This window comes from Lactuca saligna, chromosome 4, assembly GCF_052625555.1.
Source record: "Lactuca saligna cultivar CGN05327 chromosome 4, ASM5262555v1, whole genome shotgun sequence".
In the NCBI taxonomy this organism is placed as follows: domain Eukaryota; kingdom Viridiplantae; phylum Streptophyta; class Magnoliopsida; order Asterales; family Asteraceae; genus Lactuca; species Lactuca saligna.
This window is the reverse complement of record NC_136420.1, coordinates 30,861,825-30,885,527: the sequence shown is the minus strand read 5'-3', so window position 1 is coordinate 30,885,527 and position 23,703 is coordinate 30,861,825. Positions and strand designations below refer to the sequence as shown.

General features: G+C 35.8%; 2 protein-coding genes and 1 non-coding gene across 5 annotated transcripts; 2 read left to right on the top strand and 1 right to left on the bottom strand.

Annotated features, from left to right (window-relative positions):
• The first annotated feature begins 4,426 nt into the window (after positions 1 to 4,426).
• ASP1 (aspartate aminotransferase 1) lies at positions 4,427 to 7,543 on the top strand. 2 transcript variants are annotated; one of them, XM_078989581.1, is made up of 10 exons: positions 4,427 to 4,766; positions 4,886 to 4,971; positions 5,608 to 5,814; positions 5,902 to 6,007; positions 6,087 to 6,191; positions 6,273 to 6,445; positions 6,548 to 6,707; positions 6,788 to 6,883; positions 6,970 to 7,064; positions 7,158 to 7,543. In XM_078989581.1, exons 1-10 carry the CDS (start codon positions 4,590 to 4,592, stop codon positions 7,228 to 7,230), a joined length of 1,278 nt encoding a protein of 425 aa, XP_078845707.1. In that variant the 5' UTR covers positions 4,427 to 4,589; the 3' UTR covers positions 7,231 to 7,543. The 2 variants fall into 2 exon arrangements, with proteins under 2 accessions (XP_078845707.1, XP_078845708.1); XM_078989582.1 differs by lacking the exons at positions 4,427 to 4,766; positions 4,886 to 4,971 and adding an exon at positions 5,156 to 5,285.
• An 816-nt stretch (positions 7,544 to 8,359) lies between these two features.
• On the bottom strand, positions 8,360 to 11,901 carry LOC145041479 (Nucleotide/sugar transporter family protein). 2 transcript variants are annotated; one of them, XM_078989579.1, is made up of 12 exons: positions 11,698 to 11,901; positions 11,025 to 11,605; positions 10,742 to 10,911; positions 10,552 to 10,637; positions 10,413 to 10,462; positions 10,085 to 10,152; positions 9,843 to 9,943; positions 9,712 to 9,724; positions 9,439 to 9,623; positions 9,243 to 9,329; positions 8,886 to 8,980; positions 8,360 to 8,779 (listed from the first exon to the last, which is right to left on the bottom strand). In XM_078989579.1, exons 2-12 carry the CDS (start codon positions 11,270 to 11,272, stop codon positions 8,659 to 8,661), a joined length of 1,224 nt encoding a protein of 407 aa, XP_078845705.1. In that variant the 5' UTR covers positions 11,273 to 11,605; positions 11,698 to 11,901; the 3' UTR covers positions 8,360 to 8,658. The 2 variants fall into 2 exon arrangements, with proteins under 2 accessions (XP_078845705.1, XP_078845704.1); XM_078989578.1 differs by having other exon boundaries at positions 11,025 to 11,548.
• Positions 11,902 to 19,474: 7,573 nt separating this feature from the next.
• On the top strand, positions 19,475 to 19,581 carry LOC145044578 (small nucleolar RNA R71). Its single transcript, XR_013681527.1, has one exon. It is a non-coding gene; the product is annotated as a small nucleolar RNA R71 (small nucleolar RNA).
• Positions 19,582 to 23,703: the final 4,122 nt, after the last annotated feature.

Below are 23,703 nucleotides of genomic sequence, written 5' to 3'. Positions count from 1 at the left end.
TGAGTGTAGCCATAGCATTCACTAGCAGCCAGATAGTGATAAAGTGTTGTAAGTCTGCGGGTGTAGCCGTAGCATTCACTTGGTTGGTAGATAGCATGAGCGCGTTGTTAGGATGCGGAAGGAACAACAGTACCCACCAGTTCGGGTTTAGCAGTAAGGATATGGAAATCCATGGATTAGATTTCGGAATTATCTGGATGAATCAGATCTAATTGAGCCATTGATAGGACTGTAGGGATGCCACTGCAGTTTCAAGACCAATGAAGCAATGAATTGCTAAAGGTTGTTTGTTATATAAGGCTACAGTTGGTCATGCTGCAGCCGCGTTTAGCTGTGGGTTGGTAACCTTAGGATTCGACATGTGGAATCGATCAGTTAGATCAGAAGGCCGATAGGGCCACAATGACAAGATAACTAGTGGCAACTAGCTTTAGAGAAGGATTTGTTCAGACAGTTCAGTGTTTCACACAGTTCATTGTTCAGACAGTTCAATGTTTTCAGGCAGATCAGCGTTTCAGATAGTTTGGGTCTCCAACAGTAATGGTATTTTGGGATTTTATGTGTGGTTAGAAGCACAAATATCTTGGGTTATGCTAAGTCACTTACAGCAGGATTATCCGATTTTGGCCAAGTATAAGTGAAGCACATGGATAAATGGATCCGTGATTCTGTTTTTCTAGTGGGAGCCTTCAGATTTCAGGAGAGGAGTGCGCAACTGAGAGACAAGTAGAATGGATTCATCTATAATGATTAAGTATGAGTGGTCTGTTAGGGATTCAGATCATTTAGCAACAACAAATTTCAGACAAAGAACATGTAATCTTGTTGCGAGGTATTCGTTCACCTGTGGATTTTAGGGCTTTGTGATGATTGGTCACAGCTACCCTGAGAAGGCTAGGGTGTGCCCAGGATGATAGCCATGTTACATAAGTAGTTAGCGTGTAAGGAATGATTTCGAGGATGAAATCTAATTTAAGTGGGGGAGAGTTGTAACACCCTGTTTATTTAAATAAACTAGTAAATGTGAGTCTCAGACTAATTTATGAAGAATTTTAGAAGTTGGGGTTTAAAAGAGTAAGTTCGGGATTAAATTGAAAAGATTTGAAGACTGGAGGGTTTATTGGTAATGCAGTGATCTATTATGAAAGAAATTTATGGGATTAGGGCTTAAATGTAAGTTTTTGATTCAGTTTGTACAGATTTCGGAAGGCAGGGTTAAAAGTGTAAAATATGAACTTATTTTGAAAGAAAAGAAGGAAGGAGGGACCAGGATTGTAATTATGGAAAAGTTGTAATAAGGACCGGGTATATATATTCCGATGAATCATTTATGAACCCTAACCCTAAAGAAGTGTCGGCTGCTACCCCTCCACTCCTCCAGCCGCCATCACTGGTTTCCCTTTTGCGCTCCGACCTGATGGAGTTCCGACGCTGCCACCTACTGCCATTCCAGTCGCTAGTTTGACGCCACAACAGCCAAGCCGCCAGAGGTGTCGTGCACCCGAAAGAGCCACCGAAGTCCGACGAGGGAAGCTGTGGGCATCGTTGTTACGTGAGCCGTGAACGAGCCGCCTTTTCTGCTCATGATTCCTTCTTCTTTTCTTTCTAGCATTTCACCAAGCCACTTTGTTCGTTGCATTGCTTCAGTGAGACGGAGACTGCCGCCGTTGCTGTTATCGTAAGTGTCGCTGTTGTCGCCGATGGTACTACTACTGCTATCGTTATGCACCGCCTAGTGGTGGTTGCGTCCCGATCCTGAGCAAAGACGAGTTTGGGGGGAGTTGCTGCTTGTCGGGGAAACGAAGGAAACCTCCGCCACCACCATGAGGTGGTGGCTACCATCCCAAAATGATTTTTGATGCTGCCTTGAGCCGCTAGGTGGGTGGCTGGAGCACTGTATGCAGTTTGAACTATAGGAGTGTATGCCTTGTTTAGCCGGAAAGTCATGAATAGCCACTACCACCACCGTGAGGTAGTGGCTGCCGCCCAGCGCCACCGCCGGCCGCCATGGTGTGGTTGTGTGTGTGAGTGTGTGTATTTTGGATTAAAGCCATGTAATTGTAATTAGCAAATTGAATACTAAAAATAATAACCACCACCGTAAGGTGGTGGCCGCCGCCGCAAGTTGCCATTAACCACCACTACCCGAGGCGGTAGTGGGTGGTGCCCCACAAGCAAACCCTGATGGGCTTAGAGATTGGTTTTGGGCCGTTGGGCCATGTTTGAGTGGAAAACCCTAATTATGAGTATTTGGGTCTTAGACTTATTGGACCATTGAGATTGGATTGAATATTAAGCCCAATTATTCCATGTCATTTAGCTAGTAGAGTAAAGGACTCAATGAATTAAGTCCTTAATGGGCTAAGTGAGAAAATCCTAATCTTTGAGAATTTATCAGGACACACATGAGAATTATTTAATATATATATATATATATATATATATATATATATATATAATTTAAACACAACCATCTACACCTATAAATTATCCACTATTGTACTTTACAATTTACACATCAAAAAACACTCTCTATATTTTATTACCTTCTACAAAATAAAACATCATCTCTCATATTTTTTTTCTCTCTCATTGGATTCAAATCCAAACAACCAAACACTCCAAATGTAAATGTAACCTACATGCAATTGTTAACCTCCCCAATCCAACAACAACCTCTATTCACCACTTCATACCCCCAAAACTTCTACCAACAACAACCATAACAATTCAATCAACCCCAATTCCAAGCCTTTCAACAACAACATTCTCAACAATTTCAACAACCTTCTTTTACACCTCAACAATTTCAACCTATAAATCTCGACAATGACGAAGACGACGAACGGGTCCAAGAAACACAACAACAAACTCGTCGAAGGCAAAAAAACCAAAGATCCAAGAAAAAAAAACTACCGCATGGAACGAAGAGGAGGAGGAAGCTTTAGCAAAAGCTTGGATTTTCATATCCCAAGACGGGGATGTCGCCAACGCACAATCAGGTCAAAGTTTTTGGTGTCGTATTCTAGATCATTTCCACGTGTTATTAGGAAAGAAAACAGAGCGGACGTGCGACTCGATCAATGCAAAATGGCGTGACTTACGAGCGGCTTGCACCAAATTCAATGGCATATTTGACAAGCTTAAAAATATGTATAGAAGTGGTAGCAACGACTTAAACATTTTAGCGACTGCGTCCTACGAATACAAAGTTACCAACCACCAACGGTAAACCGTTCGGTCACCAAAAAGCGTGGGAAGTTTGTCATAATGGTCCAAAATAGGTTCTATATCCGGAAATGGTGCATTCAAGATCTACAACCGGTTCCAACAAAAGGGCAAGAACGTCCGAGTCGGACGTAGGTTTTGGACTCGACCTCAACGATGACTTCGAAGCCACCGAGGGGGAGGGCCCACTGGACGTCCAACTTCGTCGACCACCGGGACGGGACAAAGCGAGAAAAAGAGCATCTTCAAGTGGAAAAGCACCGGTAACTAGCGACAGCGATCTTGCAACATCCATAGATAAAGCTCTAGTTTTTTCTAGAAAAGAAGTACGAATCATCGGAGGCCGCTAACCGCCAAAAAATAGCTCTTACCGATCTTCAAATCATAAACACAAAGTCTCAACCGGATCTCAACCCGGAAAATCTTGCAACATTTCTTAAAATTCAACGACAAGTCCGGAAGAAATATGGAATTTAGGTTCTAATCTTAATGGTTTTAAGAAATTTAGGATTTTATTTATGGTTTTAAGTAATTTAGGATTTTAATTTTTTTTATGTTTTTTTTAAGAATTTTAGAATTTTAATTTGTGTTTTTTATATTAATGTAATGTGTTTTTAATTTTAATGTAATGTGTGTTCTTTGTTTTTTAATTTGTGGTTTTTTATATTAATTATGGTTTTATTTTAAATTATGGTTTGTATTTTGTTTTTTATTTAATATAATGTTAAAAAAAATAAAAAATAATAAATAAAAAAAATTATGGAGTGGTAACCATTTCCAATGTTTAGTGAATTGATGGTGGATTGAGTGTGAAACTGACGTGATGTGACAACATTTTTCTGGTGGAATGAGTGTGACCACTACCCATAGTGTTAAAGGTATGGAGCTGGAGGTCACGATTCATTTGTCGGTTTTTGTAAGTTACAAAAACTAAAATATAATTTATCACTCGATTACATTTTGATACCAAATATACATCTTTATAAATAAACATAAACTATAAACTATTTTAAAAGAACAATCCCAAACGTCCTTAAAACCAATGGGATCGTAAGAAAAATAAATAAGTAAAGATTTAATTGTACGCACGTCAGAACAATACCTGAAGCAACACAAAAAAAAAAAAATTATAATATATTCTGTGAAAAATAAGAAAATTCAAAGAGACGATAAACTAAAAAAAATATAAAGAAAAGGTCAGACGCTATATTTACGCATCCCAATGTCGGCACCTATTTCATCATCAACATCAACATTAACTTCACCATCAACAAAACCAAGCACCTAGCAACCTGCCCGGACTTCAGCTCCGGCAATCGCAAACCACACACACCGAGAGCGACACCTTCAATATCCGATCGATGGCGCTCCGGACAGCAATTACCAGACGAATCCTGACCTCCAGCTCGATGGTACATGGCTCTCGATCCATGTCTTCGTGGTGGAAAAATGTTGAGCCTGCGCCCAAAGATCCCATTCTTGGCGTGACTGAAGCGTTTCTTGCAGATCCCAGTCCTGATAAAGTTAATGTTGGCGTTGTAAGTTCCTCTTCATTTTCACTTTCACGAGGATTCAGATTTTTGCCGATATTCAAATCCCAAGGTTTTATGGTCGAGATTACTTTAGATTATATTGTTTCTAATCAACGGATTACCAGGGAGCTTATCGCGATGATAACGGGAAGCCGGTAGTCCTCGATTGTGTCAGAGAAGCAGAGAGACGGATTGCTGGAAGCATGAACATGTGAGTGACGAGATATAAACTCCTTTTTTTAATTCGAGTTTCTTGTTTCATTCGTCAAATTGTTTATTGAGAAATTCAGGTAAGCAATAAACAATTGAGGTAAATCACAAATGAATAGCTATAGTGATTTGTTCCCCATGCAGATATTGTTGTAAAGTGCACAGTGCACTTCTCCTCTACAGTTGTTAATTTCCAGCTTTTGACGCCTAAAAACTTATCGGCAACATCGAAATCGCTAGATCTTGCTTAGAAACGACGCTAACATTGGGTTACATGAAACCTCATGATCAAATCCACTTATCATCAATGTTATGGTTGTTATCTTTACAAATCCCACCAACCATTTTTATCCTTCCGGCTTTATTCTTACCTTTTTCTTTGCTTTTCTCAACATGATAAAATTCATTTATTATCTTTGAATTTCATACTATGATTGTTAGTTCTTATCATCTTAGTGATTGAAAATGAGTGTTAGATAATCTGTTTCTACACCCATATTTCGTTATCATGGACTCGAATCACATGAAATTTATGATTTGTTAAATCAAGAAAACAGTTGATGTCCTCTATCTTTTGTAATTTTATAATTATTTTGCATAGTATGTTCTCCTGTTAAAATCATATACTTTCCTTCAGGGAATATCTTCCAATGGGAGGAAGCAACAAGATGGTTGAGGAAACCCTAAAGTTAGCCTATGGGGAAGATTCTGACTTGATCAAAGATAAAAGAATTGCAGCTATACAAGCTTTATCTGGCACTGGTGCATGCAGAATTTTTGCAGACTTCCAGAAACGCTTTTCCCCTGATTCTCATATCTATATCCCAGTCCCTACTTGGTCCAAGTAAGTACACAATAAAGATTTGGTCAAAAGTTTGAATCTTGATTTTGTATTTATCTGTTTCGTTTTTTCTCATGATGTGAATGTTAGCCACCATAACATTTGGAGGGATGCAAATGTACCACAAAGGACATTCCATTATTATCATCCAGAATCAAAAGGTCTTGATTTCGCCTCACTGATGGATGATGTTAAGGTATCAAGAATGACATATGGAATTGCTTAAAGAGCATTATATCTCAGTTCTTGACATTCTTTTCTTGCCTGTTTCTCAGAATGCACCAAAGGGGTCTTTCTTTTTGCTGCATGCTTGTGCTCATAATCCTACAGGAGTTGATCCTACAGTAGAACAATGGAAAGAAATGTCTTACCAGTTTAAGGTTTGTGTACATGTACCCTATATAATTATATATCTTTTCTCTTTAAGTTATTAGTCTTTAATGTGACTTTTTTAATTACAGGTGAAAGGTCATTTTGCTTTCTTTGACATGGCATATCAAGGGTTTGCAAGTGGTGATCCAGAAAGAGATGTGAAATCCATTAGGATTTTCCTTGAAGATGGGCATTTGATTGGATGCTCTCAATCATATGCTAAAAATATGGGTCTTTATGGCCAGAGAGTTGGATGCCTCAGGTGAGATTCTCTATTACTTATTTATATGCATATTAATTATAATTAAATTAAAATTGATGTTTTTAATGTAATTGTAATGTTTTTTTTTTTTTTTTTTTGTAGCTTGGTATGTGAAGATGAAAAGCAAGCAATAGCTGTGAAAAGTCAACTGCAGCAACTTGCAAGACCCATGTACAGCAATCCACCACTTCATGGTGCACTTGTTGTTTCAACTGTTCTTGGTGATCCAGATCTAAAGCAATTGTGGCTCAAGGAAGTCAAGGTAGAAGGGCAAATTGGTCATTTACCCTCACGTTTAATCAAATCCAAAATGGTGATCACTTTTTGTTTTTTATTTTTCAGGGTATGGCTGACCGGATCATTGGAATGAGAAGTGCTCTTAGGGAAAACATTGAAAAATTGGGTTCCCCTTTATCATGGGAACACATAACCAATCAGGTAATTACATTTGTATTTTGTAGCACATTAAGTTGAATAATTTTATTGTTTGTTTTTTATTATGTTTTATATTGTTGAACAAACAGATTGGGATGTTCTGCTATAGTGGGATGACTCCTGAGCAAGTTGATCGCTTGACAAATGAATTTCATATTTATATGACCCGAAATGGGCGAATTAGGTAATATGCCTTAAAACCCTTATTTATCAATTTCAACTTTTTTTTTTTTTGAGGTTGAAATATGATGTAAAGATATTATGTACAAAATTACAGTATGGCGGGGGTTACAACTGGCAATGTTGAGTACTTGGCGAAAGCTATCCATGAAGTTACAAAGACTGCTTAAAGGACATTTTTGTAATTCCTTATGAGGTTTTGATTAAAAAAAAAAAAAAGAACTAGTATTTTTGGGTATTATCCTTGAAAATTATCATCCATTGGTTTCTAAATTAAAATAAAAAAGGGCCAAAGTACTTGATTTAGTTATGAGTTTTGATTGGTTGTAGTGGATAGTGATAATTGTGTTGTTGTGGAAGAGGATTTGGACAAGTTATAATTTCTTGAGTTGTATATTGGTGGCTTTAAAGCCGCCTACGTGTTGAATAATAAAACACATTTGTATTGTAGCGCATTAATACCAAAGAACCACTCTTTTAACATCGTCTTTGTGAGGAAGATAAGCTTTGAGCTTTTTTTTTTTTTTTTTTTTTTGACTTGTACGATTTGGTGTCATATTTTTTTGTTTCCTTTATAGAAATCTATGTAAGCTATGCTTTTTCTTTCTTGAAGAGCTCATAGCAAATTTGGTCTTCTGCATGAACAAAATGTGACAAGTAAGGGGGTTGAAAAACAAGCATTAGAAGTTGAGTACGTTTCTAATTTTTGAAGTGGTCGAGGAAGGGTTGACTTTGCAAGAGTAGTAGTAATCAAAGGGGAGGTGGAAGGCTTTGACATTAAGTTTAACATTGACATTCACATCAACATTAACAATTCCAACCATTTTTATAAAACTAAAGACTTTGACGTGTATAATAATAAAATACAAAGTAGTTCAAGAAAAATAAAATTTCCCAACAAATAATTACAAAAATTACAAACAATATGCAAGAAACGGAATATGTAGAAGTTTCAGAAAGAATAAGTTTGATTAAATTCTACAGACTAGATAAAAAAAAGTTAGTAAAATAATAAGATTAGGGTATCATGTTATCATCAAAACAAGCTAGACCAATATTATGTTTTCTTGTAGAGAAGGGAATCCCAAAGATCTTTTGGCATGAGGATGTGAGACATATGTATCACGTACTAATTAATAGAAGCTCATAATAAACAAATGGAGTTTGATTAAAACTTGATACGCCCAAAATATGTGAGAGTTAAAACTTGACAATTTTCAATAACTAACTCGTCCAAAATTCACATTAATATTCTGTAGTTTACCCAAAAAGATACACTTGTCACGTGTAATGCTGGTGTTTTACAAACGACAAAACTCTATTGAATTTCAAAATTGGGAGGCCAAAACATGTAAAAATGATGACAATATGTATGGTTTTGTTTCTCCCTGAATACAACATACAAGGGTGATTGTATATTAGTGTACACTTACAAGTTACAATTCATCAGATAACTTCACTTCCCCCTTTCCTTAATCTTCATCAAGATTATCAGGAATCATAGTGGAACTTTGTACACTCACTTACTCAACGTTAATTATCTAGACCTACTTTTTCTGATTCCATACATCAACCTCTTCCTTATGATGGACCAGCGATCACGGGATCATTTCCTCCTCATCATTAATCTCCTCAAGGATAACATATTTTGCAGGGACTGCAGTTTCAGACCCGGGCGACTCACCTATATCCGATTTATCTTTGTGTAACTTCTGATACCTGATAATATCATTATCATATATATGAAAAAATAAATTAAATATATAAATACTCATTTAAGGGTTTACATATTATAGAAGAATTTGGATTTTTTGAGATCACGTACTTGTACCAATTGAATAGACTCACACCAAACATTATGGTCACCAGACCCGCTCCTTTCAGCCATGTAAATTCATCATGAAAGTAAAACACCGCCACCTGAAAACAAAATAAAAAATTATTAGCAAAAGATTAAATTACAAAAATGGTCCCTGTGGTATTGTGGAAATTACAAGTTTGGTCCAACTTCTGATTTTGTTACATGCAGCTTTGGTCCCACTGACTCGCACCGTTATAAATGAGGTGGGTGTTAACTCCCCTTGTGAAATGACCAATTTACCCTCATTTTGTCTTTTTGTTATTCTACAATACCACAGGGACTATTTTTGTAAATAATAACATAAATAAAGATTGCTCATACCAGTATAGTGACAGCTTCCTTTACAACCCCAGCTATTGTCACTGTTACTGCACTTGTTACTGAAACAAGGATGTACTCTGTTAACACCTGCACAATTAATAAATAGTTAGACATCAGATGTTCCAGATTTTTTTTTTTTTTTTTTTTTTTGTTCTTTAAGAATAAAGGAAATATATATATCATATTAATATATTACCATAAAAAAGGCAAGCATCCCTCCAAAAAGCATGAGGAAGCAACTCCTGATGATATGCCCTGAGGTGTCAAAATAAGTGCTACTTCTAAATTCATCCCAAGGATCCAAAATAAGAGATAGCAAAGCTGTTAATAGAGCCATTACAGGAGTTACATAGCTCATTAAGGTCAACGGATTCTTCAAACCTGTTCAAAAAACAATAAAATAAGATACTTCAATTTGCATGCGTAAATTCAAATTGAAAAAATATAGATGAGTAAGTGCTTTGCTTACCATAGACCTCTTTCTTTAGGTTGGATAGGAATCAAAGTAATCCAGCAAGGATAGAAACAAGATTAATTAAAACAAAACAAAACAAAAAAATCATTTTGTATAATTGTTATAAGTAAAAAATTGAAATATACCTGAAGAAGGATTTGAGTCATGCTCCAACGAAAACCAGACATAACAGCAGCAAGCATCACAAAAATGAAACCCCATAAATCAAATTCGGTTTCTCGTGCAACTGTAATCATGATGATAATTTTCAGAACCTAAAACTAGCATATAAACTATCATTGCCTATCAAACTTTGATTATATTAAAATAAATAAACGACATTTTTTTTTCTGAAGTCCAAAGTTATATGCTTGAAATAATATCATACCTGTTAATAAAATTCCAGATGATATCACCAACATGATGCCTAAAAGTTTAAAGCTTGGAGACTCCAGCCTACAAAACAAATTGATATATATATATATATATATATATATATATATATATATATATATATATATATATATATATATATATTGTCAAATATCAGGTTAGAGTAATCAAGATTTGCAAAATAAAGCACATGCAAAGGTCCTTTAGAAAACATTATACTGAACAAAAAGGTTTAAGCTTTAAAGCTCTGCAGAAAACCCAAAATCCATAGTAGAATAAAGAACATATTGGCTAGAGTTAACAACAGTTATAAATAATATTACCTGAATGCAAAAGCAAATATCAGGAGAAATATAGGAGCAGCAGATTTACACTGCAAAACAAAAGAGGAACTTATAATTAACTAAAGCAACCAAAACATTACAAAATGAAGTGAAAACAGAAAGATCACTATTCACTAACCATGGTAGCAAATGTAACAGAGATGAAAACAAGTGATGCATTGCTCAAATTGATATCAAGTGCTGTTCCAAGAGCTGTTGGTACAACTGTGAAATGCAAATTGGATCTGTAGCATTAATGTTGAAACATATCACAGGTTTTAATTTCTTTAAAGAATAAGAAACAAGAAAAATGGCCCAAAAAGCTTTACCTCTCATAAAATAGTCCTTCCATGACATAGTTACAGTTGGTTCGAATCTTTGGGACCAAAAGTACGTGATTGCCCTTGAGAAAACAGCTTGCATTGCAAAATGAATTGTGTTCATCAATAAAGGAGCAGGAAATCTCCCCATATCATCTCCCAATAGTGTTTTATTATACCTATTACCATTAAAAAAGAACACATTCTAAGTTCTAGGTTCTAACTTCTAACATTGCATTATCTCAATTCTCAAACTAGCTAATAAAATCAAATAATACCAAAAGACACTTACAATGTCAAGAATGTACTGAAGGTGTACCACACAAGTATGAGGAATAATGTCTTGAGTATATCGGCAATGACAATGGGGTTCTTGGAGCTTGAAAAGCTAGGTTTATGTTTATCAACATAATCAGTATTTGAGTCCTTCAATCCTCCATCAAAATCATCTTCGATATCAAAAGAAACACGTTTTTCGTTTATATTTGATCTCCTAGGGCTAAGAGAAGAAGCCAATTCAGCGTTGCTACCACCATTCATCTTTATGATTTTAACAGAACCTTCTTGTTGACAATTTGGATGTAAAGGGTTCTATTCCAATTTGATTTCCGAATTACATATATATGGTCGGGGCTATCAAAGCGCCAACCACATAGTGCACATTATGAGAACTTAGATTCCGCACCTAAAGCATCGAATCAGTAGTCTATCCAGCAAGATTTCGTAATATATACTTGATAGAACCAACTCCTTAGATCTTAGCAAAATTCAAATCGAGCCCACGAGTCAAGATGATCCAAGTTTTGTGAACATTACCTGTTTTGATCGAATGTTGAATTGAATTAAAGTCAAAGTAAATCGGGTGTTTTATCACTGGATTTAAGAGCACAACCGGCACGAAATCAAGTCGAATCGAATCAAGAAGTATGTACTGAAGCAACTAGAGTTGAATGAAAAACACACACCTGGATATGGTATTTGGTGGTGATGCGCAGATGGGAAGCGGAGTTGGGACACCGACAGAATAGGTATGGTGATTAATGATTATACAGAAGAGATCTTGAGAAGGAGATGCAGGTAATAAGTGTTGGATATTATGGGGGTAAAAATTAGGTTTGTTGTCAACGTCTTTTCTGTTTCCCCGAGTGGTTCTTTACAACGTAAAGAGGATGTATGATACTTTTAGTAGATTTCAAGTCAAGATCATAAGATTTTTTTTTTTTTAGTATAAAATAAACTAGTGTGAGCCCGTATATAACATGGGTATATTTAAAACATTTAAATATGTATAAATATTTTAGAAATTTGAATAAAATTTGAATTTATAAGAAAAATAAAAAAAATATTTAATTACTAAAATTAAAGTGTTTTTTTTTTCTCTTTTAAATTTACACAAATCATTTAGATAAAATAATCAAAGCAAATTAACAAGATTTTATTTTAAAATTTTAAAATTATAAGGAAAGTCCATTAATAAAATTGATATACATTTATTATTAAATTTAAATATCATATGGAATTTAATAAAATAGGAAAACCACAAAGTTACATATGGAATAAAAATTAATTCAAAATAATCACAAAATGAATGAGAGTGTGATAAGTGCAAAAAAAACCTATTAAAGAAGATTGTTTTCTTTATTATATAAATGATTATCATTTAACATGTTTAAATAAATAATCAATCTTATTTCAACTCATGAACCTCTTTAATACAATATTTACTAGTTTAAAACTCGTGAGACGGTTACAAAATTAATTTAATTTTCACATAAGAAACTTAAAATTATTAATCAATTATTTTAAATAAACTATTAATTAAAAAATATTTTTTTACTTATATAAAATTATAATCGTTGGTTTAAATAAATACATGAAATTATATCACCCTATAGTATGTATTAACTTTATTTTAATTTTTATTCTAATGTTTTAATATAATATAATTAAAGTAGAAATTTTAAAATTTAAAATTTAAAATGGAGAATCAATAGGTTGACAAATGACATGACATTAATTAAGATGTCTAATAGAGTGACACGTGACAAAGGAAAATAAACATATTCATTTATTATGATAAAGAGATATATAATGATTTCGATTTCTATTTATCATAAGAAGATATACATATACAATGTCATATGAATAGTTGATTTGTTTTTATAATTATACCTTTTTATTTTGAACAAGAGATTGTAACTTATTTAATTAGATGTAATTTTTTCTACTGTATTTATATTTTGAAATTTAAATCAGAGAACATGTAACATATACGTTAATAACCTTGTATAATTATCGTGTTTTGTAAGCTTGATAGCTTAAAAATGAATACTATTAAATATTATATGATTTTTGAGCATTAAGTTCTAACAAGATAGTTTTATAAGATTTAAAGTAAAACTATGTTTAGAATCATTCGAAAAATAGTGAAAGAAATGAGAAATCTTATGAGATTCTCATCAAGAAGTCAACTATTGAAATTAACGAACATATAACATTTACGTTGGAAATAAGTAAAACTAATGTTATAGAAAGTTGTAAATTATCTCGTTAGAAACGTTTAGGTGAAAACCTCATCTAAATCCGAGTTATAACGAAAAAATTATTATGATTTATCAAAGTTTCGCGACAGAACCGGCACAACGTCGCATGACGTAAAAAGTGAGTTTTCAATAAACTACTTTTTAGCTTTAGTAATCTAAATGAAAGTCCTACTATCTGTTAAACCAAGCATTTTCATAAAAAGAACGTCCAAATCTGACTTCGTATGAGGAAGTTATGATTTTTCTAAGATTCAGCATAGTAGTGTACAACTCAAAACTCGAATTATAGATCGAGCAGTTTTTAGCTGACACGACCTAAATGAGAATTGAAGATCTCGTCAATAGTAGCTCAACGGTAAAAATACAGATGAAAACGAACGTCGGATGCAGAAATTATGAATTTTTAACAGACTTTTCCTATCCCTGTTAAAAATATTATATTAAAAATGAAGTCAAAATTAGCCGACAGAGTCTAAACGAAAGTTGTAGAGTATAATCTAACCTACGTGTGGATATAAAGAATGTCAAAAACGGAGCCGGTATGTGAAAGATATGAATTTTTGAAGTTTCAGACACAAACTTCGAGGAGACCGTACGCCCAGCGTACTCGAGATACGCCCCGCGTACTCGAACAATGTTCGAAATCAGCCACGACGCCTCTTTCTTCGGATGGAGGACACCTATCTCACACAATTGGCACGTCGGTGACACGAAGCTCTTACGCCCAACGTACGAGAGTACGCTTAGCGTAGAGCAACATAAGCCAGTACGCCCCGCGTACGCTAAGATTACGCCCAACGTAACCTGAGGTTTAGGCCATTATAAAAAGGGTGCGAGACCTCCTGTATTTGTTTAGAAAATTTTACATTTTTACACCCTCTCATTTCTTATAAGCTATCCTAACACCCCCCGAAGCCTAGAGAATCACCCTAGCACCTGAAGCAAGCCCCGGAGCACTCGAAGACCCAAGAAAATAATCTTTTCAGTTGAAACTCTGGCCGCTCAAAGCTCGATTATCTACAAAAACTCCCTGTTTCGTCAAAGAAAGTCATTTTTAGAAACGAAGTGTTGCCTAAATTACCATTTTATCATTCAGTTATTTCATAGTGAGTTCAATACATAGACAATTGTATGTTATGTGTTATATGTGCAATCTGCTTTCTTGTGTTATTCTGGTATTGATTTTATACCATTGATCATGTAGAGCATGTCTCGTATCACTTCTGGTATTGGCTTTGAGCCTTTGGTCATGTAGAGCATGTATCATATTATTCTGATATTGGATTTATGCCTTTAGCCGTGTAGAGCATGTCTCGTATCATTTCTGGTATTGGATTTATGCCTTTGGCCATGTAGAGCATGACTCGTATCACTTTTGGTACTGACATAGGGCTAGGTAGGGCTGAAAGCCTGTACATTCTAGCAAAATGATAATCCAAAATTGTATTTTTTTTTCTGTGCCACTTAGGCTGAAGTTTTATGATGTATATCATGTTGAAATTGTTATATCTCATTGATTGTAAATCTTTGAATTAAATCATTAGTTGATATAGAAAGTCTGTCATATGATACACATATGCCTTTGTTGTTCTTTGTCCCTCTTTGCTTCTGTCATATTGTTATATATATGGAATAACGTTATATTGTATTTATTATTGAACTCACTAAGCGTCACCCGCTTATCCCTCTCAGTGTTTAACTATTATAGGCGATAAGCATCCAGTATATTCATGTACTGTTGGAAGATTTAGAATAGTTAATACTATTACTTTTGTACTTAGTGTTCATATATGTATATGAATTATAAATTCATGGATAGTTTTTGTAACATCCTGTTTCAGATTGACCATGATTAGGGTTCGTGGGCTGCAACCCGGGCATGAGGAAGCCTCAAAGTTGTGACGAGTTTCTAGAAGCATAGGACATCTCGTCACCTTTCCATGGATATGAGGTTCATTGGAAACAGAGTTATATTGAGGAAGCTATGGAAGTTTGAAGTTATGGCAAGATAAGTCTCTTGTTTGAGAAAGGTGGTAGCTGAGTACGCTGGGTGTACGTGTGTGTACGCTTAGCATGCTCATGTGCGTGACTTTTAAGCGGATCCACCTAGTACGATAGGCGTACCAGAGGGTACGCTGGGCGTACTAGGCTCAGAATGAAAACCCAAATTAAGGGGTGTCCCTATATAAAGAATGAGATGGCCTCATTCCTTACCACCATCCTCAGTCAATAAACCCTCTCAAACCCTAATCCTCATTCTTGAGCTTGTGTGTGTCCATTTGAGAGACTTAAGTGATTTTGTGTGTTCTTGGAGTGAAGAAGGACCTTTAGAGAAGAAGGAGTGAGAGTCTAGGCCTTGGATATGAGCATATCTGAGTTGGGAGCTTCATCTAGAGGTATAAAGCTACAAGATTTGTCACTTTTTTTGTTTTGTGCATCATATTAGAGTATTTTAGGGTTTTGTCCCAAAAGTTGGAAACTTTATGTGATATTTGAGCTCCAGAGTCTATGGTCACCCCCCCCCCCCCCTCGAGTCTATTTAGTGGTGTAATGTCATAAAAATCAAGTCTTGGAGGTTGGAATCAAGCCATGCATGAGATATGAGCATTTTGAGATAAGAGAGTGAGAGTTTTATGTGTTGGTGACCTTATCATCCATGCAAAGGCTTAAAATCACTAACTTTATGGAGTAAGAGCTATTAGGGAGTCCAGATCTATGATATGAGCCAAGGTCTTAACTGCTTAAGACCAAATGAGTAGAAAGTGTAAATATGTCGCATGTAATTGAGAATCCATTCTATTGAAAAGTCTTGACCACATATGGGGTAAATTCTTCTTCCAGCCCCGCTTGCCCCATCCAAATCCAGTCAATCTTATTGGGCACGTAAATCTCCTTTATCTTCAGTGTTTCCAACTTGTTCTTAGCGCGAACCAATGATGATTTGGAAGTGATTTGTGGAAAGTCTAACCATGGATGTCCCCATGACCGCTTCCTCGTGAACTCTGACCCCTTCTAGACATTTTCTGTAACATAACACAAGACAAAACAACACCACAAACACAAAGAAACTTTAAAATATTAGAAATCTGGGCTCCTCCAATACGGACTCATTGAGTCCATGAATAGACTCGGTGAGTCGTATGAACAGTGCGAGTCAAAGTTCTGATTTGGACCAAATCATCCATCAAAATTCGAAATTTGTTCTAGGGGTTTGTTCAGGTATGTCTATCAAACATTAATTCACAAGAAATTTTAACAAAAACACTCTAATACAAGAAATCGAAACCCTAGAATCCAAGTCAAGTCAAAATCGGATTTTTGCACAAATTAGGTCCATTATTCTACCAAAGATTGGAACTTTAACAAGAATTGAAGTAAAAAATGTTACCTTTTGATGGGAATTGGAAGAAATCACAAGAAATTGAAGATGAATGCTTGAGAGGCAATTTGTTCGTCGAGTGTTGTGTTGGCTGATGAATGGAAGTGTTTTACTTTTAGGGTTAAAACCCCTAATTTACATATTGTAAAAATTATTTTTTTTGGTGAAAATGTGGACTCGCCACGTAGGAGTACCTACTCGTCGAGTAGATGTGCGTTTTTTCATATGGACTCGTCGAGTACCTATGAATGGACTCGACGAGTTTTTGAATCTGTTTAAAATTTTTGACATTTTTTTGTGTTCTTTAAATTTATGCCACCATACCCCACACTTGAGCTTTGCTTGCCCTTAAGCAATCATTTTAAACAAAGAAGAAGATTGAGAAAGACAAATCCTAAAAAAACGAAAAAATAAAATGAAAATGAAAGGTAAAAAGAAAGCAAACTCTAAGATCGGGTTGCCTCCCATAAGCGCTTCTTTTTGAGGAGTCGTTAGCTGGACTCCTTCCCGTTCTTCGTTTCAGCGATTTCTTCTGACGTGAATCCCTTCTTCACTTTTTGCAACTTCCAACTCCTTTTATGAGGTATCACTTTCTTGATATAACCCTTCTTCATATTTTCATTTGCCTTTTTAGAAATGATCGCATTGTATTTACGTTTGGTCCCTTTTCCCCTCATTACAATTCTTGTCCTCTCTTCTTCTTTTTGTTGTCCCATCCTAGCTCCTTTGCTTTTATCTACCTTGACCGCACTTCCATTAATCATCCTACCATCACTTGAAGCCCTTGATTCCACCTTACTTTCTTCATATACTTGAGAATCCAGTGGTTTAAAAGTAAAAACTTCAAAGGAGGTAAAAATTGGAGTGCGGGGTTTTGTTCTTGTGGTTGACTTATCCCCTTTTTATTCTTGATTATTTGTGTGCAAACTAATTGAAGAGTTATGATCCTTATTTTTCAAAGCCATCACACCCTTTTCATCTTCCAACCATTATTTATTATCAACTTGAATTGCTTCCTCGTATTTCAAATTATTTTCATTAAAACTCGAATTTGTTACTTCAAAGTTACTTAGATCTTCATTGTCTTCATTTTCTACAAGCAACCTCTCTAATTCCCTTAAGTACTTTTGAGCCGCAAACTCTTCATCTAAAAAGGATGTGGATTACTTTTTATAGCAATTCATCACCCAATTCTATTGAGGAAGTCTTATCTTTAATTAAATTTTCATGCTCATTTTCTTGATTAGTGACAAAAGTAACCACATCATTCCCAAACCTAAGTGTAAGTGTCAATTCGCGTATATCAACTATGGCACCCGCATTATTTAAGAATGGTCTTCCAATGATGATTGAAACCTTGGGGTCTTCTTCCATGTCCACAACTACGAAGTCAATAGGGAACACCAACTTATCCACCTTGATTAGAAGATCTTCACAAACTCCTTTTGGACGGATCACCGTTTTATCGGCTAGATGGATTGTCATGTGAATAAGCTTAACATCTGGAAGGTTCAACTTTTTGAAGAAAGAATAGGGCATAATATTTATACTAGCCCACGAATCAGCTAATGCATAAATGGTCGTCAAGTTTCCAAATTGGCAAGGTACAGTGCTTCCTGGATCGCCCATTTTTTCTGGTAATTCATTCAAAACTATTTCTGATGCCTCTACCATGTTTTTTTTTATTTGTGAAGAGTTACTTAAGTAAGCTTGCATACTTTGGCGTTTGAATGATTGTTTCAATAAATGGGATGTTTACTTGAAGTGCCTTAAGATGCTCTATGATCTTTTTAAACTCTTGAATCTGCTTGCTCTGAAAGGCTTGGCTTGGGAAAGGTAAAGGAGGCTGATACGATTTCAAAAGAGAGGTATTTTTGTTAGCAGGCAGCGGACTCGTCGAGTCCATTGATTGGACTCGTCAGCCCATGTTGTTGTTTGCGATTCTAGACTTGTTTCCTTTTTATCAAACTCCACTTTTGATTTATCTTTCTGGATTGGCCTCATCGGAGAAAAAACTTTCTCAGAGTTTGTTGTTACCACATTCACATTTTCTATTATTAGGTTCTTGTTGGTATTACATGGAAGTTCACCCGACATTGTTTGGTTGGATTGTTGTGCAAGTTGGCCTAATTGCTTCTCTATGTTGAGAATTAAAGCTCGCTGATTCCTAAGTAAAGTTTGTTGATCTCTCGTCATAATTTGTGCTCTTTAAGCATGCTTTTTTGCTCTTTTATTACAACATCGGCATCGTTGTGTCTTTTCTTGGATGTAGCTGCAAATCTTGTTAGCATATCCTCAAGGTCCCACTTCTTTTCTTGCGCCAACTCCTCTTTTTGATAAAATCCTCTTGCTTTTTGCTTATACTTTTCCTCCTTTGCCTTCTTGTACTCATCGTATAGTAGCCATTCTTTCTTGGGTTTGCGCCAATCATCATCATACCTATCACCGCTTGAGTAACATACTTGGGCTTTCCAGTTCCCGTTCTCATCAAGGTCACAATCTTTAGTAAGGTGGGGCCGTCTACAGTTTTCACATCCCACTCTAATGGCATGGATGGATTGGTCCATCTTAGTCATTCTTAGATCCATGCTTTCCAACTTTGCCTTGATTATTGCCATGTCATCAGAATTAGCATTCACCATCCCTCTAGTTGAGTTATTTCTTGGGTTATGATATTCTCTAGATTGTTTAGAGAATTCTTCAATTAGTTCGTTTATCACCGGGGAAGGTTTCTTTGTGAGTGGTCTTTGTGAATCAAGGAGCTGCCTAGTGGTTACATTTACTCCATCATAGAAAATGGAGACTTCTTGTTGACTGTTTAGATCATGGTGTGGGCAGTTCCTTAGTAAGCCTTTTTATCTCTCCCATGCCTCATAAAGTGACTCTCCAGCTTGTTGCTCAAAATTGGCTATGACTTTCTTTAATTTTGCTATTTTTGAGGGATGACAAAATTGATCAACAAATTCTTCACACATTTTAGCCCAATTAGTGATGGATCCTGGAAGGAGTGATTTCAACCAATCTTTCGTGGATCCCTTAAATGTGACCAGTAAGTATCACGAGTCACATTAGGAACATTGAAGTAGTCGGCTATGTCATTGACCTCGTCTAAATGCTTGTATGTGTCTTCGTGATCTTTTCCGAAGAATGGAATTTCCTTAAGTTAGGCAAGTATGTGGCCTGTAAGTTCAAAGTTGGCAATTACAGGAATCACGGGTTGCACAAGTCCTGGGTCTGTATCTTCATGCATCCTTTTCTTTGATTCACCCGTGGGAACTTCAACGATGTTAGTCATGGTGTTAGCAAATCCAACTTCAAAGCCGCTTTCTTCTTAGGATTCAGAGTCGTATTTGGTTACTTTTGGAATTGGATTTTCTTCAAAATTTTCAAACTTGCTTTCCTCGCTCTTTTGACTGCTAGACTCACCCGCTTTCTTGCTTTTCTTCTTCCCAAAGACTGATTTAAGGTCCTTGAAAGGTGATTTCCTTGGCGGGTTAGTGTCTTTAATAACTTTGTCTTTGTTTTTTCTAAGTTCGGATTCCGGATCTTCAAATGGAGGAACCAAAGGTGTTTTAGAACCTCGGGTCATAAAATATCTGTAAGAAAACAAAAAACACACGTAAAAAGAACAAAAATGAAATAAAAAACGAAACTAGAAAATTGCCTTGGACTCGCCGAGTACCTACGAATGGACTCGACAAGTTCGAGGGTAAAATAGAAAAAACATATATATATATATATATATATATATATATATATATATATATATATATATATATATATATATATATATATATATCAAAATCCTAAAAACAGAAAAACTTAAAACTTAAACCTAATAACTAAATTACCAAAGGAGTAACTTTGTGCAAGATATATCTCACACAAAGGATCGATAACACTAGCAATTAAAATTAATTTTAGAACCGTTCCCCGACAAAGGCACCAAAAACTTGTTGTGTGTGAAATTCACTAGTTTTAGTCCTACTTTTAAAATATGATTTAGACACACAAAGGCAGTGGACATGTCAATTGGTGGTATAATTAAATAAGCAGAGTATCGAACACAGGGAACGACAATTAAGCTAATTACTAGAATTATCTAAAACAAGTAATGAAAGGGAAAGGTTTTCTCTAGTTTTACAAGACTATAAACTTAAACAATTAAAGAAAACTCAAACTAAGCAACTAACAGCTAAAGCAAATAAACAATCAACTAAATTCCATAATGGAGAAGACTTCTGTTTAGGTTCAATTCATTTACTCCTATGGTTGATTTTATGGCAAGTGCAATGGATTAATTGTTATTGACTACTGATCAATGTGATTAGGTTCACATTCGCTATTACTAATCCTTAGAAAACAAATCAATTCAAATAGTGGCCAATTGGTTAAACTAATGAGTTCCCTGGTTTATTGAGTCGGGTTAAGTAAGACTTGTAGTTAGCTAACCAAATTACTAATTCAATTAACCTCTTGTTGATGGTTCGTCATACAAGCTCACACATTAACTTACTTATTTTCTAGTTAACCCTAGTTTCACATTCGCTGTTCCTAGGCATATAACAATGTTTTCACATAAATCATATGAGATAAGCAATTAAGAGATGTTCGTGCAGCTTAATATACTTAGTAATTAACAGAAAATAGTTGTTGTTAACACATAAGGTTCTTTAACAAGCTTAACAAAACTAAACTCACCAAATTCAATTAATCCATCTATAAATCAAACCGTAGTCATAAATTCATTTACCCTAAACAGAAGATATAAGTTTTAGCTCATAATTACAGTAGAAAATAGCTCTAAAACGAAATCTAATAGTTCACACAGAGTTCAAACAAAAGATAAAGTAAATGGTAAACTAAAATTGCCTTTGATCTTCTCAAAATTGAAAGCTTCGGTTGTTCCACGAGTTCCAGTTGCACCTCCAATCGCAAATAAATCCCCAATGGTTCCAGAGAAGGGTTTAGTTTTGGGCTTATGCGTTCTATTTATAGATTTCAGAAAACAGAGGCTACTCGCCGAGTCCAATAACCGACTCGCCGAGTCCCTCATTAAATACCCGTGTACGACAAGGACTTCTATTTGCTTCGCGAATGTTTGTGACTACTCGTCGATTTGGCACCCAACTCATTGAGTAGGTATGGTTTTTGACTATTTTTCTTCTTTCTTCAATTCCCGAGCTCCCAGTTGCATTTCCCGCTTCCTTTTGCTTCCAAGCACATCTTTTAGGCTGCAAATACAATTTAAACATAATTAAGTACCTTTTGTCGATAAATTGCAATAAATTAGTGTAACACCCTTTCCTCGAGGTATTATTTAATTTATTGAGTTAATAATTGTTTTGGACTATTACTTGGACAATGGATTCATTTGGAGTGGACTTAGGAAGTGGGCTGTGAAGATGGGTCGCCCATAAGCCGTACGTCGGGCGTAACTTGGCGTACGTGGGGCGTAAAGGCCATTGGATTCGAGGGACGCAGGTACGTACACCCAACGTGTTGGAATAGAGTCTAAGGCTGCAACTATATTTGGTAAGTACTTGACCCGATTGAGCATGGTCCTTTTGGGTTGCCTTCACCATAACAACTTGATAGGATGATTTACAATGAGAGAAGAAATATTATAAGTAATAATAATATTGTTATTTGATTAATATAAGTCATAAATTAATTAGGAATTAATTTGGTGACTTAAGGAGATTAATTAAATAGAAGGGTATAAACTGTCAAGTGTATGATAGTTGTACTTTGGGCTATAATCCCTTATGGATAAGGGGTGGACGGTTTTGGGGCTTTGGATAGACCTTGAAATCGTCCAAGGCTTATCATTGGGGTATTGGATTGCTTAGAGCCTAAGTTATCCAATTAGGGTTTGAGGGTGAAACCCTAGGAGCCTTACAAGTATAAGTAGACCCTAGGGGTCATGGAAAATCGGCACCCTTGTCTCTAAAGGAACCCTGGCTGATTTCTTCCTCTCCTCTCCTCTCTCTATAATCATCCTCTTGCTAGTTGGTGTTTGTAAGCCATTAGAGGAGTGGCAATTGTGACTCTAAGCTCCAAGGACAAAAAGATTCAAGCAAGTAACTTAAGGTAATCTTCTAGATCTGTTTTTCTTATGTTATTACTTAGATCTAGTGTTCAAAAGTCATGGATTCAATGCATGTTCAATTAGAGAAACCTAGATCCAAGCATTAGGGTTTGTATGTGCACATAGGAATGTCCATATGGCCAAAACCCATCACAACGTACCAAGTGGTACGCCCATCGTACGCGGACAAATGCTAAACCCTAATTTTAGGGTTAAGGACCTATAAATACATAATTATAGCCTCCCCTTTTGGCCTCCTCACCTATCCATCACCCTTAGAGAAACCCTAACTCGTTCATACTCTTCCTTGTGTGTGTTTGACATTTTTGAGCTTATTTTGGCAAAGAAGGACTTGGAAGAAGAAAGGAAAGGTTGGAGAAGAAACCCTTGATTACCTTGAGCTCAAGGATCTTGAACAAGCTCACTATTTGGCAGCAAGAGGAGGTATAAAGCTCCTATCTTTCCTCCTCAAAGTCTAGATCTAGGGTTTTGAAGATTTGGACCTTTTTAGGTCCAATGATTGGATCTTGACCTTGTAACTTCGATTTTGAGCTTAGGTTTGCCACCCTTGAAGCTCAATGAGTTCCTTTAGCCATAAAGTTGCAAGCTTTGAGGCTTTTATGAAGCCATGCAAGAGATCTAGCCATTTTTATGAAAGTTCATTGTCATTCTTAGTGTTGGGCTCATTTGGAGGGTTGCAAGCCACCAAGTGATCAACTTTAAGGTTAGGACGAAGCATAGGACTAAGATATGTAGTTTGGACGTAGGGTCTTAAGAGATTAAGTCTCTTTGGAGAAAAGTTCTTTACAGGAGAGTACGTTGGGCGTACATGTCGGTACGCGCAGTGTACATAGAGGTACGTCCAACGTACGCTCAGACAGTGAAATTTTGTTATTAGGCCTTGGTTTGGGCCAAGTCCTAGATATAGTAGTAATGGTCTGTGATGAGCCTTTAGGAG